This window comes from Perca fluviatilis, chromosome 16, assembly GCF_010015445.1.
Source record: "Perca fluviatilis chromosome 16, GENO_Pfluv_1.0, whole genome shotgun sequence".
Taxonomy (NCBI): Eukaryota; Metazoa; Chordata; class Actinopteri; order Perciformes; family Percidae; genus Perca; species Perca fluviatilis.
The window spans coordinates 19,089,871-19,108,510 of NC_053127.1; the positions used below are offsets into that span (position 1 = coordinate 19,089,871).

At 40.6% G+C, this 18,640-nt stretch overlaps 1 protein-coding gene across 1 annotated transcript in view; it reads left to right on the forward strand.

The window, feature by feature from the left end:
* dclk1a (doublecortin-like kinase 1a) overlaps nucleotides 1-18,640 on the forward strand; it is a 47,675-nt gene that overhangs the window by 24,709 nt on the left and 4,326 nt on the right. Inside the window, exons 6-12 of the mRNA XM_039776938.1 lie at nucleotides 6,191-6,263; nucleotides 11,726-11,747; nucleotides 14,505-14,586; nucleotides 15,234-15,406; nucleotides 15,979-16,098; nucleotides 17,592-17,738; nucleotides 18,481-18,614. Of these exons, the coding sequence (XP_039632872.1) occupies nucleotides 6,191-6,263; nucleotides 11,726-11,747; nucleotides 14,505-14,586; nucleotides 15,234-15,406; nucleotides 15,979-16,098; nucleotides 17,592-17,738; nucleotides 18,481-18,614 (751 nt within the window). The remainder of the gene's footprint in view (nucleotides 1-6,190; nucleotides 6,264-11,725; nucleotides 11,748-14,504; nucleotides 14,587-15,233; nucleotides 15,407-15,978; nucleotides 16,099-17,591; nucleotides 17,739-18,480; nucleotides 18,615-18,640) is intronic.

Below are 18,640 nucleotides of genomic sequence, written 5' to 3' on the forward strand. Positions count from 1 at the left end.
AGTCAATATTAATTACTTAGTTGTTTTTTCGCTTTAAAAACACACCATGCCCGCTTCCCTTGAGGACAATTTGTCCTAGAATTATGCTCAACAGCAGCTGATACTGTGTGCTGTACCACATAGCTTATAGAGGTGCCCATTCTGTTATTCCATGTGTTCACAAGAAGGCCTCACTGGAGTCCAGCACTGAAAAGATAGAAATCTCAGACGAGTGTGATATGGGAAAGAACCAACACAATTCTTATTACAGATGAGCCTATTAATTAACTAAATGCATTATAATAATGAATGGCCGCCATCTAGTGTAGGTAATACACTGACCATGGATAAGTAAGCCTACCTTATCCAACCACACTATCCCTTAATGTTGTCTTATGCACCTTAAAGCACACTAACAACATGTTAATCATTTGTAGACCAGAAAGATATTAACCTTAATTGATGGCACTCCAGCCAAAACAGAGCAGTGTGGTTTGTTAAGTCACTGTGTTCATTGTATTAAATATAATAATATAGGGTTTTTAGCCCATTAACTCTGCAGACTAATGCATTTAGATAAAAGATGATTAAGTATTCAAAATTTTATCACTGCATCCGTCAGTTATTTGATTGCAGCTACACTCAAAACCTCTTTATCTGAGATCTTGGCAATGAAATTCAAAGTATAGACGCAGACTAAAAAAGCTCTGCCTATTTATTGATATTTAGAAACCAGCGCTTGTAGGATTTATTCACAGAGCACAATAAACAACACCATTCATTTTAAACCTTGCTGCAGGTCTGCAGGTATTTGAAAAAAGCAGCCTTGAAGTGCCATATTCATTTTCCATTCAGCCAACACAGGCATTAAAAATATTCTTTATTACATCTAAAAAATCTGGACTGAAGGCGCCGCACAGAGAAGATGTGAAGCGTGAAGCATTTTGTCTGAGATAGTGAAAGAGAGAGAGACGGAGAGAGTGAGAGAGCATGTAACACAGCACATGTGCTGCCAAACACCACCTGTTGTCCTTATGCATGTCTCGCTGCTCCTCATTGTGTGTGTTTGAAGCTTCGACCTCAACACCAGTGAGGAGAAGTGTGTGTGAGGGACGGACAGACTGGTGTGACTAACAAAGAGACAGTTGTTTTGTAACATTGGACATTGACACTGACATTGATGCATCTACACTAAATTTTTTCAAAAGTGATATGAAATTTGGCTTGTATTTAACGCAAAATCCAAAACAAGATTTACTATGCGTATGTAACGTTTCAAAAAATATTTAAATTGTTGAAATATTAAACCTAAAAATCCAGAAAAAAAGCTTTATCACTAAAGGTTCTTTTTTTTTTAATGAAACTAAGCAATCACAGTCATTTCACATGTTTAATGTGTGAGTACCTCGGCCCATTTATTGCATCACGGTGACAAATGTGTAACAAAACATCAGTGTAAAACATTACATATGCTTCCAAAATTGAGAGGAAAAGATGTAAAATAAAGGAAAATGTTTCTACTGCAAATTATGGATACAACTCAAAAACTGTCAGATGATGAAATGAAAAAGGACTGAAACGTTTGCTTTGTTAGACTAGACATACACTACTACTCTCTCTAGTCTGTTTCAAGAACACAAGCCTTCTGAGAAATATGCTGAATCAATTTAGAAATGCAGTAATAAAACAAAAATATCAGGCTGCTTCCCAGCACAGGCACAATGGAACTCTCCTTCCTTGTTGTTATTGAAAAACATCCAGACTTATGTGATATTCAATAACACATTATTGTTATTAAAAAACATCCACACTTATGTGTTATTGGTATGTTTGGTAGGTGAATCGTACTGTAGGCCTAATGTAGTCGATGAATCATAGGTCTTTATCTAATGATGCACGCAGTAATCAATTCTGCTATAAATGATGAGCATGAGTTAGTGAAAACGTGACACTAAAATGCATCATACATTAATGAATTTAAATCTTGAAATAAAATATAAGACCTTACACGCTTAACTCACATTAAAACTTAGAAGACTTTGAAGAATCTGTGCTGGATCCTTAATGTGGATAATAATATCCAAATTACCTTTATAAAATATATCTTAAGATACAGATTAGATCTTGACTTTTTTTGACCGACCGTTGATTACGACGCTATTAAATACAACATCAGTCACCTTTCAATTTCTTTCAGGTATCCACACTCATATTGTTGAGGGTCTGGTGTGGCATTATGTTCTCTCTGGTTTGTGTGTCTGTGTGGGCAGGTTGCTGCTTGTCAGCCTGACATTGTCATCACCGAGCTTCATTCTGTGATGATCTCACAACCCCAGCTGAGTGCCTATGTAGACACAGACCGAAAATAATGTGAGAAAACAATTTGCACTCGTACATACTTTCTCTCCCTGTATCGCCATCTGTCTCCCTGCTCTCCTCTGACGCCTCATGTCAGCTAAAATTAACAGGGAGGTGCAGATGGTGTCAGCAAGCATCACTTCAGGGTCTCACCTTTCTCTTTCTCTCACGAGCAACTTCGTATGACGGGAGAGACTTTATGGTGAAGTGTGCGGGGTGGCCGACCCCACACAATCGCATAATGTCTACAGCCTTCATGAAGGGTATAAGTTTACTTTCTGAAAACAGATAAGCACAGGGACCGTAACAAATAACAGATTAAAACAAATAACAGGCAGCAAGAAAAACATATTAGCAGCAGGATAATGACATGCATCCAGGCAGCTTTGTTTCTATGAAACATTGTTAAAAAATCCACTCTTTCAATCATGATAAATCTGTGATGTTTGAGTTTTACCTATCTAGAAGCAATTTTCCCAAACATGTGTCATGTGGCATACTTCAGCTAAATTCATGTATTTCATGTGTTGAATTTCCCAGAATACCTTTGGACAGCCCTTATAGACCCATCACAAACTCCATATGTTACCATATGTTTATATTAAGAACCATATTGGTTTGTCATTATACATGCTCCATCTTTACTATACAGTAAGTGTATAAAAAAGTGTGATGATGTTGCATGTGATACAGGGCACATATAATAAGCAATGTACAGGGGAGAGCATGATTAAGACTAATTAATCCATTAGGGCTATTATGTGTTAAGATGGAGAAGAAAACAACAAACAGCACACTTCTTTTGCATAAAAATATACCAGTAGCCTAATTTTATTTTATTTTATTTTTTAATCTATTTTTCTTTTTATATTTCGTATATTCATCCACACTGCCTGTCTTTTTGCTTCCGTCAACTTTTCTCATCAGCCTTCACAAATTAGCTTTGTAGTGCAATCCTGAGTGATACTGTCGTTAAATTCTAGCTTTACAGAGTTTTATGAGCGTGTATTTCATGATTCATATCACAATATGTAGCCTATGTATGATACAGCACATTGCACAGGGCCAACACATGGGGTCCTTTTCCATATTCATTGCTAGCACAGCTTCCTTGTGAAGTTTTGTGCAGCCATTTAAAACAGCAGGTGGGAAAGAAGCCAAAACACACCATCTTTTGTTGCTGCATTGTATTCTGGTTAAATTAGTATCTTTTTCCTCACCGGATCTCTCCATGTGTGTTGACTGTTAATGCAAGAAGAATATAGAAAGAAAGCATTACATTGGGGATCTGACCACCAACCCTACTATTAAAGGGCTGACTGGCTCTACTGCTGTACAGCTGCTTCAAACTCTTGGTGATTCTCTTCTAAAACATTACGTTTCTGATTATCTTTCTGCATTCAACCGTCAAGCTATACCTATATGCGAATACCTCAACACGACTTTCCATCATTTATCTTGGCCAGATAACTGCAGGAATAAGAAAAACCCTAAAATGCAGAGCATGCAGCCTCTATAGCTGTTGCTTTGGGTGAAAATATTCAGTTTAAAAATAGCAGCATTTGTTTCTTGAGGATGTTTGGACAACGAACAATAGAGCCTTCAAAGTCCATGTAGGACAGGCTGCCTCCCCCTGACCATCCCAGTCTCCTTAAACAACTCTCTCTACTGTATATTCTCTCTGTCTGGATTAATTCTCTCAGTTTATCTCCCAGTTCAAAAGCTCAATGCAATTCTCTAAATCTAATTATCTAATGGAAGGAAAAATCCAAAAATATCCAAATCATAGATGTATTTTTTTGCTTCTACCCTCTCTCTCTCTCTCTTGCTCTCTCTCTCAATTTAAGTCAATTTTCTAATGAAAGGGGCTTTATTGACATGCAAGTTTCAATAACAATGTTGCCAAAACATCAAAATACAATTTGTCCAAATATTCGGACAGTACACAATAAACATCTCTCTTTCTCTCTCTCTTTTTTTTTTTTTTTTTTTTTTTTTTTTTTTTTTTTCTCTCTCTCTCTCTCTCTCTCTCTCTCTCCCCCCGGTGCGCGTCAGAGTTTGCGCAAGCAGCCTCGCCTCCCTGTGTAGTACAGCTCTGCTCCGTCTCTTCCATTCACCGCAGTTTACTATCACACGGGGCGCGTGCAGTGCTCTTCTTCTTTTTCTCTTTAGCCCGCGTTGGATTATCACTGTGTTTTTCCATCATGCTGGAAGTGGAAGGTAGGGACCTAAAACGCCATATTTTATCGGCTTAATTACGTAAACGGCGTTTGTAATTGTCTCCCGACAGTGTAAACTTTGTGTTCCGTTTGCGCCTAGATACATAAGCGGGTTGTCTTTTCCACGGATGCGACTTTGAAAACCTTTGATTTTGTAGCATGACGTTAATGAGCGATGTCTTTAAATGTTAACGCTTACCGTTGTGTAACCGGAAGGAGTGTCTCTCCGTGTGCGTAACGCTGATGCTGAATTTCATCAATGAAAATGTGCAAGAATTGCTTGAACAATTAGCAGTGTCTTTATTTTATTTTTCATGGCCCCGTTTAGAAAAAAGGAATAGGCTACTAATGCAGTGGAAGTCGGTGCTATATGAGTCTACCGTGGGCTGTATCTCCTTTGTCTTGAATCATTCTGAAAGTTCTTTGATCTCGGCAGGGGAATAAACATTATACAGTGATTGGTCCACTTTGCTCCCACAGGTTTCACTTTTCTGCTGCTTCAAAAACGGTGCTCTCTTAAAATGTTATTAGGTGATGAAACATTGTTTACATGTAGCAGTACTTACCCTAAATGCTCGAAATGGCAGTAATTGATGAAATTATTATTGAAAATGTAAAAATAAGTATGAATCAGTTTTTTTGGTTTTTGTCAAGTCGATCTTTTATATTTACATTTTTTCTCTTGATACTATGGAGGAGTTGCATTATTGGCCATATTTCAGTACAATATACTTTAAATACCTTTCACCACCCTACAAGGCACATCATTTATTTAACCAGCTGAAGTTCAATCATAAAGACCATCAAAGCTGATTTTCACCAGGAGCTTCTAGCCCCCCAAATGACATATACCTCCTCAAGGAATAAGCAATTGTTTCTGTTACCAATTATGCATTCTCTAATTACTGCAGATTCATGTTGGACAACCTTGAGTTGACTTGAGGTGAAGCAGTGTCTTGTTGCCAAGAGACAATAACCTAAGACAATAACAGGCTCATGTTTTGTGTGCAGGTTAATGGTGCCGTTAGGCTTTTTTTTTTTTTTTTTTATCTGGCTTTTGCTTGACCAAACAGGATTCGGGCTCAGCGTTGATTAATCAAGTGTTCTTGTTTAATGTGGTGGTGCCGTTGGGTGTTTTGTGCTGTGCTGCAGCTGGAAAAGTAGACCGAGCCGAGGTCACAGGTGCATAGAGAATCTGGTTGAAAATGAGGACAGCCTGGTGTTGTGTGTTGACTTCCAGCCATGCACTTGAAGCCTGGAACATGCTGTAATTATTCCGTGCCTGTATATTTAAAGGTTTAGGTTTGACTGGCTTGTTTCAGGCAAATTTTGAGCCACAGATTTGATTTTGGCGGAAGTAAAAAACAACAAAAATAGCAGTGTGGACTTCAGTGCTCTTTTCCTTTCTCTCTTACTCCCCCTCTTGCTCTTCTCCTCCTCCTCCTCCTCCTCCTCCACCTCATTCATGTGAATGGAGAGATGCTGATGGCGGAAGTGTGGGCTGCTGCTAGACACAAAAAAAAAAAACTGTTCTAAAAAACACATGTTCACATTTAAAGGATCATCTAGATTTCAATATTTCTCACCCATCTCATGCACCCTGCTCCATTTTCTCTCTCGTTTTCTCCCTCCAGTGAACGGGACGCCGGCCAGTCAGCTGTCCACTCCCCAGGGGAAAAAAACCCCCCCCCCCCCCCCCCCCCCCCCCCCCCCCCCCCCCCCCCCCAAAAAAAAAAAAAAAAAAAAAACCCAAAAAAACACACACACACACACAAAAACACACAAAAAAACACACACACACAACCCTTTTTTCCCCCCCCCCCCCCCCCCCCCCCCCCCACCCCCCCCCCCCCCCCCCCCCCCCCCCCCCCCCCCCCCCCACAAAAAACACACACACACACACACACACACACACACACACACACACACACACACACACACACACAAACAGTCACCCATAACATTTAGTGACACAAAAGTTTATAACACATCTATCCTCTATGTTCTCAGGAAAAGGACAAATCTGTGACTGAGCATAGGCCGACTACTTCTTAGAATCACTAGAAATACGAAGAAACCACAACATCCCAACATCTTTAGTGTCTCAGAAGGGGTGGGTCAATGACCTTTGACATCGTGCAGTGCTGCTCTGGGATTCCAAGAATGGCAGGCTCATGTTAGGATCCTCTAATGTTACAGCTCTTATCTAGTGTTAATACATTTTCAAGGGAAATTCCTCATTTTACTCTGATTTTCTGTCACATTCCCACACAAAGGTCTTTGTTTGTTCCTTGAACTCTATTTGCCTTTGGTAGCTCAACAATGAATGATGCTATCACTGACTTTTAGATATATGCCAGTCAGTAATTTGTGCAGTATTTGATCTAAAAATGAGACTGATGGTTGGCTTTGTGAGCTCCAATCTTCATGTCTGTTTGCAATTCTTGGAAAAATTAGATTGCATCCTCTCTTAGCCACCAAGCAGTAAAAACAAGAAGACCCAATCAGTACCGACTGCTGATCTAGGATTACTTTTTTTATCAAATCATGTCATTTCGTACATGTCCTTTTGTGAAAATAATTTAGAAACACATTTTATATTAGAAATCAGATTATTTCAGTCATCTTTTTATCATGTATTCTGTCATTGACCTGGGTTTAAAAAATCCCTGTTAAAATCAAATCATAATGTATTTTTGTGTGCATAATCTGTAGCTAACAGATCTGAGATGCAAACACACTATGTATGTACACTGTAAAGCTGGTAGTCACTGAAGAGAAAATACTATTGTGCAGATAGGGAGCATGCAACTCAAATGGAAAAACCTTGACTTCCACATTAGAGGGTTGTTGTGTGTTTGTGTGTGAGCATGTGTTCAAGATCAAAGTATTGGTTAATCCAGTCCTTGATAGTGACGATGGTGAGCATTAATATCAGCCTGAAATCCTAATCAGGCTCTATTTTCTTGCAGCGACTCTTTAATTTGCAGAAACTCTAAGCCTGCTGCTGATTTAGTATCTTCTCCATTTTAAACAAATACTCGCACACTCGTTTCACCTTACCACAGCAGTATATGTGAACCTGTCATGTATTCATGTGGGCTTCTGCCTGCACATGTCTTGTGTGACTAAGCAAATCATACTAAGCATGTGTGTTTCAGGGGTGTAGCTATGATTTATTTTGCAACTATTGAGCTATTTATTGGTGCTTTTTTAGGGAAGAAAAGGCAAAAATGGTGTTGGAGTCAATACGTTTTAATAGGACACAGACTATTGAGTGGTTTGTGAATAATTTCTGTACACAAATGAGTGTGTATGAGCTAAACTCAGCATAGCATAAATAATTCATCTGTTGGGCTCGGTAGCTTCAGTCTCGTGCTACATCCGATGTGCCAGGAAGAATTAATGGATGGTGGAGAGTCTGGCCCTTCGGCTTCTGAATCCATCAGTGATGAGGTTATATTGATGGGATATTAAGGGCAGCCAGGGTCAGATCAGGAACAAATCAGATTTGGGATGAGAACAGAACAAGGTGCACTGGAACTTCCACAGTCATCTGTAAAATGAAAGCGGGTCACCAGAGATTTCAGTGTTCAAAGGGAAAGAGGTCGACAAGTACACACATTTATAAACTCTCTTTCTTTCTGTCTACTTGTCTCTGAATGGATACATTCAGGGCAGTTAATACAGACAATTACAGTGCCCAGTTTCTGCTGCTCTGTTCTTTCCTACTGGATAATTTCCACAGTTTCAGAGAGAGATGCGGAAAGTCGGGGTTAGAGAGGTGAAGGAGGGCTAACCAGACGTAATGAGAAAAGGGAAAAAAATGTATTGTCCCCTTCCTCTCCACATTCAACCACACTACCTGTCTTTTGCTTCGGTCTCATCAGCTTTCTCAAATTAGCTTCGTAGTGCAATCCTGACCTCAGTGATACTGTTGTTAAATTCTAGCTTTACAGAGTTTCATGAGCGTGTATTTTTCAACAAGAGATTATTTGGGTCTTTGTACTCGCTGACACTCTGTACTAAGCCTGCAATGGCTTGGCTGGAAAGAAGGGAGGATGCCTCATAGCCCATTATCTCTTCTCTTCACTCTTCACACACTTCAGCTATATGATGGTGTAATTCTCTCCTCCACTTACTTTTTCTATCTGCCCTGTTTGCAATTCTCCCTCTATCCCTTCCCTTCCTGACAGTTTCTAATTTCTCTTTTACTCCACATCTCATCCATTCTCATCCCCCCCCCCCATAACTTCACAGGGAGAAATTATATTCCATCATTTCCCTTGTAGATTAATTCTTAGCTTCTTTGAGAAGTAGGCGCCAAGTTTCTGACACTATATTTGGACATTTCCTTTCCCTTTGGCAAGCACCTAACTTTCTCACCCGTTAAACTTAAAGGTCCCATGGCATGAAAATTTCATTTTATGAGGTTTTTTAACATTACTATGCGTTCCCCCAGCCTGCCTATGGTCCCCCAGTGGCTAGAAATGACGATAGGTGTAAACCGAGCCCTGGGTATCCTGCTCTGCCTTTGAGAAAATGAAAGCTCAGATGGGCCGTTCTGGAATCTTGCTTGTTATGAGGTAATAACAAGCAAGGTTACCTCCCCTTTCTCTGCTTTGCCCGCCCAGAGAATTTGGCCAACCCATGAGAGAGAGACATCATGGCTTTCAAATGAGCAAAGTGGCAGTTGGTCAAGGCCACACCCCCACCCTCCACCTTGCCCCTCCCTCTCTCCTCTTCAATAGCTACAGACACAGAAATGGCACATCCTAAGGAAAGCTCATTGTGGGACTGGCTCTAGTGGCTGGAATTCTGCACCAAGGCTGAATTTCGGGAAAGAGACTTCAGATACAGTATTAGGGGACCACTAAGGTCTATAGAAAAGCATCCAAAGAGCACCATGTCATGGGACCTTTAAAACGCATAACTCAATCTAACGAAACCAGGACTCCGAAATAACCCTTTTCTTTCAAATGAAACCTGAATTTTAACATCTGTTTTCTTAAAAGAACATCTGGGGCTAAAAATGACTGAAATATTTTTTAAATGTCAGCCTACAAAGCATTGAAAGCTAAATCCATCTTCTTAGCAGCCACAGAGCCTCAGTGACCTACTACGAGTAAAGCATTTAAATAGTTCACCTCGCTGGACCCTGCATTTAAACACTAAGAGGCACTTTGCTGCCTGATGTAGGTTGCTCGCATAGCTCAGACCATCCTAACCTATTTCCCTGAGCAGAATACACAGCCATAGCATTGCACTGTGGCTTTTCCCTTTCACACATACATAGCTGCAAGCACTCAGACGGGCACACAACTTCATGGCAATTGCACACAGAATCACTTATACGTTCATGTATGCTTCAGAAAACACTTTTATACATGAAATCCCCATTTGTGCACAGTCAGTAGACATCAGCTCGATGCACACTTGCACATGTTATGTGTTTTATGCATTTAGTGCATGCTAGTATGACCCGTTTTAATGAATTAGCAACAGAATCATGAAAGACTGGTCTACATTCATGAGGCCATCCATCCCCCTCTTCTCCTTTTCTTCTTGGAGTCCTTTTCGGATCGCTTGCCTCACTAAGAGCACACTAGCTTTCCATATTCATATTGCTTTAGCATTTTATATTATACCTACAGACACACGGATCCACGTAGAAACACACCCTGGATTTCATTTTCTGTCTATAACCGCTCTAAAGCACGTACAGATGAATCGAATGAGCTGGGGAGGTGCCAACTCTTCTGTCTGTTTCCTTCATTAGATTTGAAGAAAAAAAAACAGACGGGGAATTAAATCGTAAAAAAAACAATACGCAGAGAGTAGTGACCAACACATTAAAGGAAAGACAAATGGAAGGTCTGTGATGCCAATACAACAGCTGTGATTCAGTCAGGTAGCTGTTTGTGGGAGCGTATGAGAGAAAGAAAGTGCTAATTCTCAACCGTAGTATGTCACCTACATCCTCCTCTCACCACTGAGTCATTCACGTCCGTAATCCATTGAATTGCATGCTCCATCTCACATTACCGTCCATAATTTGTTTTGGGTGATTCATAATTAAAGTGTGTGTGTGTGTGTCTGTGTGTGTGTGTGTGTGTGTGTGTGTGTGAAAGAGGGAGCAAACTGAAAGTGTGTATTATGAAGGTTAATTCTTCTCATCTCATCCATTAGAGTGTGTTGCTACTAAAGATTGTATTTGGATGTATTATATTTCTTATGTCATGTTGTGTTGATGTGTGAATAGATGGTTTGTCCAATTTTTGTTTCTGTATCTGCCAAAAAGACTGGCTGCAGCACATGAGGAAACTGTGGAAGATTTAGCAATTGCGGCTTAAATTAAACATTGTTTCTTGAACATTTTATTCCTTCAAATTGTTCACAAATTATTCAAATCTGGCTCATATTTACATATCTTTAGTCGGTAACATGACATTTTGCACTGCCATTTACATACATCTAAGATATGTAAATATAAAAATTGTGTGCTCTATCACATGCAAATTATATTTGATAACCTGGCCATATTGTAATTTTTGTCATGCAAGGCCGCCAGATCTTCTTGGCTCATTTGTTTCTATTTGTATTTTCTTTGCTTAATGTATTAATTTCCATTTGTTGATGTCATCATTAAATCCATTGTCATTTCATTTTTCATTTTGTGTTTTTCTTATGTTCCTCATAACTGTTGATTAACAGAACATCATCACATACAAAAAACAGAGATCATTTCCAGCAGATGGATGATGATCGGTTCTCCTTTGTTAAACTTATGTCTGTACTCGGCCGAGCACAGAAGAGATTACAACACAAACTCAGTCCCAGAGGTGCGTTCATCTGTCCTGTCCCACTGCTTCGGTTCTGGGTGTTTTTTGTTTTTTTTCACTGGCTTAGGCAACCCAAGTCTCCCACTATTCAATTTTCCCTGAAGCATTTAATCATGTTCCTGTGATTTCCCAGGATTGCGGTGCATAAGGATCGTGATTAGAACATTTCCCTGTGTCCAACTGGAAGTGCAGAAAGTCAGAATCCCTAAAGACTGTTGATCTCTTCAGATGACAGTCAAATAGATTATGTTTCCTGTCTGTCTAGACACCAAAATGAGAGCCAAGAAATATTATCTCCTGTACCTTGTGTCTTTATGAGAGACAGAGTGGGAACTTGGGACAAAACAAAGTACCATGTTTCTATCAAATCTTATTAGATATTATTCTACCAATAAATCCTGCTTCTGCTGTATATTGCCTGACAGTGAAAGTAACAATACATGCTGCTGGAGAGGAGGTTTGGCTCTCTCAGCCTGAGGGCTGGAGAGAAAGACTGCTTTCGGATGTGTGTCGTAATCGGATACAAATGGGGTCATTGGGGACAAGGCTAGCATTACTCTTAAGTTGGTTTTGTAAATGTTTGGTGCATTTTTAATGCTGAATTCTTGACAGACTGCCTTTTCATACTTCTGCTTCTACTTGTCAGCATCTCAGACAATACTCCACGTTTAAGGTCAATCATGGAAATCCTGTTTACTTCACATTTATGCGCTGATCAGTATTCAGTCGCTGAGTGTTGCCCCTGCCAATTTGAAGAGCAGTGGCTCCAGCCATGATGTAAAAGGTTTGTCAGTGTTTTTAGTTTTTTTTTTCTGTGGTGTGAGTCATAGCCAGAGCAAAAGTGTAGAGATGTAGAGCTAAGAATAGTGTATGTTGTGTTGTGCAACATGGAGAAAGCTGGATGGTCTAACAATAACATGGCAGTTCCTGCCAAATGTAATGATCAATATCAACCAGACCAGACTCCATACATCTTTCTTACCATCTCTTTGTTTCATTTTCTCCATCTATCGCTGCTTCTCAGTCTCTTTCTCACTCTGTCTTTTATGTCATCTGTCTCCATAGTTTTTCAACACAGGAAAGAGAGACACAATGTTCATAGAAGGTTAAACCTACCTCCCAGCATGCAGAGAGGAAATGGCCATATATAGGCTTCTGTCTCCACACTGGAAGTCTCATAAGCTGCCTCTCCTCTCTGTGAGCAATTTCCATAGCAACAGTATTTTGTTTCCCTCGGTGACAGGAAGAGAGAGATAGGAGTTCAAAATGAGAAACCGAGTAAGGACCGGGCTGGATGTGCGATAAGGGCACAAGAGAGGTAAATATAAGAGATGGCATGAGAGAATAAAAGAGCACAAGAAGGATGTTTTGGATAAAGCACATGAGGGTCATCGGCTTTATGGGTATTAAGTGGGTTTTCTTGTTCTGGGATGAGTGCCCAGCAAAAATAACATTACATAAACCAAATCCAGCCTGACTCACAGCTACATCACCTGGGCGGCTTTCAGGTCACAGCAGTAGAGATGAGTAAACGAGCTGACAGTTACTTGAGCGGAGATACAGGGCAGCTCCGCTTTGTAAATAGTTTTCAGATCTAAGTCATTATGATGGGTGGCCTTTTCCTCTTTTTGCCATGACAGCAAACTCTAAGAGACTCTAATAAGAGGTTATTATTTCTAGTTCCCAGCAAGTATTTTTACGTAATTTAAATGTTGATCTGCACTGTTGTTAAAAGTCCACTTTGTAAAATCTGAAGTATTATATAAGATGTCATTTGACACAGTTTCAAAAGTTTGAAAACATTTTGTTTCGTGAATCATTTGTTGATACCAAATTTGGCCTCCTTGTTACAAATGCTTGCTTGGTTATTACCATAACAACAGGCAGCATCCATTAATTCAGCAAAACTTTTTAGGATCTCATCTTTTCTAAGGAGTCAGGACTGATTGATGTGTGAATTATACTATGTGGTGTGAATTCACCACGAGAGAGCATGAAAAATACTACACCTGCACTAAAATGAGAGATGACAGAAAAATGTATCATCAGCGAGACATTAGTCACCAACAAACTGCTGATGCACTGCTCACAGTTGCACATGTAGATTGGCTCATACATCACACACACACAGTGCAGACCATTTATAGTGCAAACGGCACTTGTTAATAATTCACTTTGGCCAGCTTATATTTTAGAGGAATTATGATGGCGTCCACTTCCATCACTGGGCAGGCTGCATGTGCCAGCTGCACCTGCAGGATTTATTCAAGCACTGGAAACCTCCCAAACTACAAAGATTTTTCTCTTACGTAATCAAATTATCAAAATGTAGTAAAATAATTTGAAGCCAACAGCAGGTTTTGGAGAAGAGGACAAAAAGATGAAAAGGAGTGGAGGAAAGACAGAAATAGGAGAGATAGAGGGGAAGATTCTCATTTACAGTACCGGCTAGTTCCTCGCTCCCCGCCCTTGTTGCTTCCATGACAACCAGACAGAAGGTTATGAGGTGGAAGGCGTAATGAGTTTTTGTCTTTAGACAGATGCCGACGCTGCATCGCTTTTTCCCGTTAATGACCTCCTACTCACCAACCACATGAAAGACGGTATTCATCCGCATTTATCAGTGTCACCAAAACCTGCAGGTGGTATTAAAGCTAGTAGTGATGAGTAAAAGGAAGGTAAAATAAGATAGGAATGACTTAGGAACTAATTGGGATGCAGTCGTCTGTCCAACGTAGCCACACACAGGTGGTTTACTGCCGAATAAGTAACCAGTTTATATTCAGCTCAGTAGCTTAAGTAAATCTGTTCTGTTTTTTTGTGTGAGCACAGTGTACACACCGCACAGGGCAGCACAATAAAACAGACAGACATGCAAACAAAATGACAGACTTAAGGATGTTCTGAGGATGAGATGAGTCGCAAAATGTCCTTCTGCATATTTTTGGACATACATATTTGGTTTGGCTGGGATTGTAGCAGAAGGGGACTGCTTCGTGGCGTTTTGTTGCGTGTGGACTGGATTACAAACTATTTTGGTGATTGTACAGATTTAAAAATAATAATTACCATCCTGCACTCTGTCTCCCCCTCTCCCTCTCTGCAGGGGTCCCAGGGTTCTTCCACCTCTCTGTCTTCCACTAAAGTTTCTAGCTCAGTGGAAGACGGGGATGGACCTGTCACTGAAGGTGAGGAAAATTATCATTACAAGAATGTCCCATCTGTCCATCAGTGGGCAAAGGCGGTGTACTTGCAAATACCATGCATGTCTGAATCATATTCATGACCTTTGATGAGTCTCTCTCCCTCTCTCTCTCCCATCTCTGTGTTGTACATCCTGTTCTTATCACCTCCTTTTCTCACACTTTTCCCCCTCCTCTGGTGTTTTTCACCATCTTTCTAACTCCAAAAAACTCTGTGACACTACAAACGATGTGCTGGTAAATTATGTGAAGGTTATACCAAGAATCGTAGCTCTTTTATTTTAAGTCACAGATCTTTGGCAATTTCATTCTGACATCTTCATCTTTAATTTAATTTACCTTTAGAAGACCCAGAGAACCTTCTCAAATGTTTCGATTAATTAATTCATATTTCACTGAACATTAATTGCATACATTTGCAATTTAATCTACCAGTTAGTTCTGTCAGATGTAACTAGAGCCCTCATTGATTTGAAACTCAATTTGAAAAAAAAATACATCTCCATGTTCATTCATGTCCTTTTCAATATCAATGTTATTAGATGTAAATGATTTAGCTTTAAACAAAGCTCTTTAGGTCCTCTGTACAATGAATCCTCAGCCACTCTAAACCTCGTTCTTCCTCCCTGTAGCTGATGTTCTAGTCAATGAGGTTCCAGCAGTGCCGTCCTACATATCGGACCGATACAAGGTGGGACGCATGTTAGGCGATGGAAACTTTGCAGTTGTCCGGGAATGTGTGGAGCACTCCACAGGACGGGAGTATGCTCTGAAGATCATCAACAAGGGCAAATGCAGAGGCAAGGTAAACTATGATTCCAAAGGCAAAAGAGTACTGTGCAAGGCTACCCCACTCAAGTAGGAATAACGTTGCTTGGCTTAAATGTTACTAGAAAAAAAAAAAAGATAACTTGCGTTGAATACTGCTCAAATATTGAGTCATTTTAAAAATAGCTACTTTTGTACTCACAAAAAAGTGAAATTTTTCAATGTCAATAAAACTAAGGAACAGCGAAAAAGAACTAAAACAGTTTGGAATTCATCAGTTTACACACTTTCTATGCAGGATTAGTGTAACCGGAGTCCCTTCACCAACATTTTTAGGCTAATTAATCTAAATCTGTGTCAGTTAAAGAGCAAGTGAACACCATCTGAAAATCATGTTTTCGCTGACCTCCAGTGGTTTAAATTCTCACCTTGCTGCAGCGATGTAGAAGTGTACTTCAGTGTGTGTCAGTACACCGTGACATCATTGTTAAGGTGCACCAGAGCACACGTCTTACCACACCCATCACACCTGGTGTTAAGTTACTCTTTATTCCTTTTAATACATGTGTTTCACTTGGCTATACAATCAATTTCAACTCTTATTTCTAGGAGCACATGATCCAGAACGAGGTGGCCATCCTCCGCAGGGTTAAACATCCAAATATTGTCCTGCTCATAGAGGAGATGGACACTTACAGCGAACTCTATCTGGTCATGGAGCTGGTCAAGGTGTGTAGCCATGTTTGTATACTATAATTACAAGTTTTTTTTGTATGTGTTTGTGGGTCATTCTCCCCTGGTTATGGACAGGCTGGGATATTTGGCCTGACTAAGATAATGGATAGATGTATTCTCTATATATGTCGATGATCATTATCTCCAGCTTGAGCGCGACAGAGAGGAGCACGGAGGCAGAAACGGCAACAGAGACTGAGCTGCAACATTCAACTAGTGAAGCAAATGATAAATTGATAACCAGTCACACACTGTGGGATCCAGAGAATTGGTCTGTGGCCCGAAGCGCTCGTGTGTTCACATTCTTTATTCTCTCTTGCTCTCTGAGTCAAGAAATGTTTGTGCATAATTCAGAAGCCAGGAATGTGATCCATCTGTTCATGTTGTGGTGTAGAGTACTACAGAATATAGATGAGAGGCGATCTGTTGAAGAAGTGTGTGTACGTGTGAGTGCGTCCAAAGTAGGAGGATCGAGAGGAGGCTGTGAATGAATGAGGTGCAGAGAGTCTCTGCGATGGTGGCAGGGACTGAGAGAGGGAAAGAGTCAGATGGATACATTGAGAGGGGAGGCGAAGGGTAAGAGCAGCGAGAGAGGGAAACAGATCATACAAAATACAGCCAAAAGTATGGCATACATTTTTGTTTTTTGGTGCTGTTTTGGGCTGGGTCCTTTAGTTTCAATAAAGGGAAAACTTGATATTTCAGACATGCTTCATCACCCAACGCCTGTGGCCGACTTCACTAACTCACTAAACTCTCTGCAGCTAGATTCCAAAATCTTGTGGAAATCTTGTGCATCCCAAGAAGAATGGAGGATGTTATAGCAGCATATTAATGTCTATGCTTTTGGAAATGATAAGTTCACCAAACACATATAAGTGTAATGTCTGTGTGTCCACATACTTTTGACCACACAGTGGGGGTAGAGAAGTGCAAATGCACTGGTTAGAGACTGACAGTGCTCATGTTTAAATAACTGTTGCTGTGCAGGCCGGACGCTGACAGTGTGTCTGAGTCTGTGCTGGGAGAAAGAGTTAGAGAGATCCAGCCCTATTTTAAGCCTCTGTTCCATTTAGTCCACTCAGGGAGAGAGAGGATGAGAGAGACATAGAGAGAGAGAGAGAGAGAGAGAGAGAGAGATAAGAGGAGGGGTTTTCATACAGAATAATATGAGAACTGAAAAAAAAGCCTGCAAGAAAAGGTGAAATTACAGGATACATTTAAATGAAAGGGAAATATTAAAGACTGGTAGGAGGAGATGTTTCAACCTAGGGGAGGAATGAGGACACAGTTTACCCCTCCAGCTGCTGAGCAAACGAAATTCCTCAAATCCACTTTTTAGTTAACTCTTCTCAGCAGAAAAGATGAGATACTTTGAAAACTTGGAAGTGAAAATGTCAGGTTCTGTATGTGAAAATGCCAAACAAACCCCTGTGACATTGTTCCTAATATTGACATCCCGTCTGCCCGTCATGATTTTTCTGCAGGGGGGAGATCTGTTTGATGCCATCACCTCCGCCAACAGGTACACAGAGAGAGATGCTAGTGGCATGCTCTACAATCTGGCCAACGCCATCAAATACCTCCACAGCTTGAACATTGTGCACAGAGACATCAAACCAGAAAACCTGTTGGTGAGTTTACACAGAGTGGGTCTTCATGTGTCTTTACTGTGTGTACATGGTCATATAACTCACTGCAGCATTAGCCTCCCTCCTTTCTGAATGAACAGTGAAGTAATATCACTCACTCTGGACTCTCACAGAGACAAGAGATGAGTCATCCTTGCTGCCCTCACACCTCCCGCACACTCCTTCTCCAGCCTGCCTTGTATGTGTCTTCCCTCCCTCCTTCTCCCTTATGTTGACCTCCTCGTTGTCTTCTCATCCTCTTCCCTCAACCGCTGTTCTTAATTCCCTCCTTTGCCCCATCCACCACCCAGAGTCACTCCTTACATGTGATGGTCGGGCCTGACTTGTGGAAAAAGATGTGGGCCATACACCCTAAACAATGAGTTGAAAGATGCTGAAATGTCTGAATATTAAAATGTGTTGTATATGTTTCACAGCAGCTTTAAGGTCATAGATTGTTTGCAATTATACTATTTTATAAGGCCACCCCTCCCTTACATACACAAATGTGTACAGTACGAGCGTTAATTGCAAGTCACTGGAAGTGTGTACTTGTTTAAAGCCCTATGTGTAGGATTTGAAAATGTCGGACCTTGGTGCCCCCCAGTGGTGCTATCAAAAAGAACACTGTAGAAGACATCAATGCACACCGCTAACCGCCAATCCCCCCCACGGATTTGACGCGGGACAGGATAGTAACATTTTTGTACAAACAAAAACTATAAACTTAAAACTATGTGCCTAGGTGTATGAGCATGCAGACGGCAGCAAAAGCCTGAAACTGGGAGACTTTGGTTTGGCGACTGTGGTGGACGGACCTCTCTACACTGTCTGCGGGACCCCGACATATGTAGCACCTGAAATCATCGCAGAAACAGGGTAAGAGCATCAGTAGCAGAGTTGAG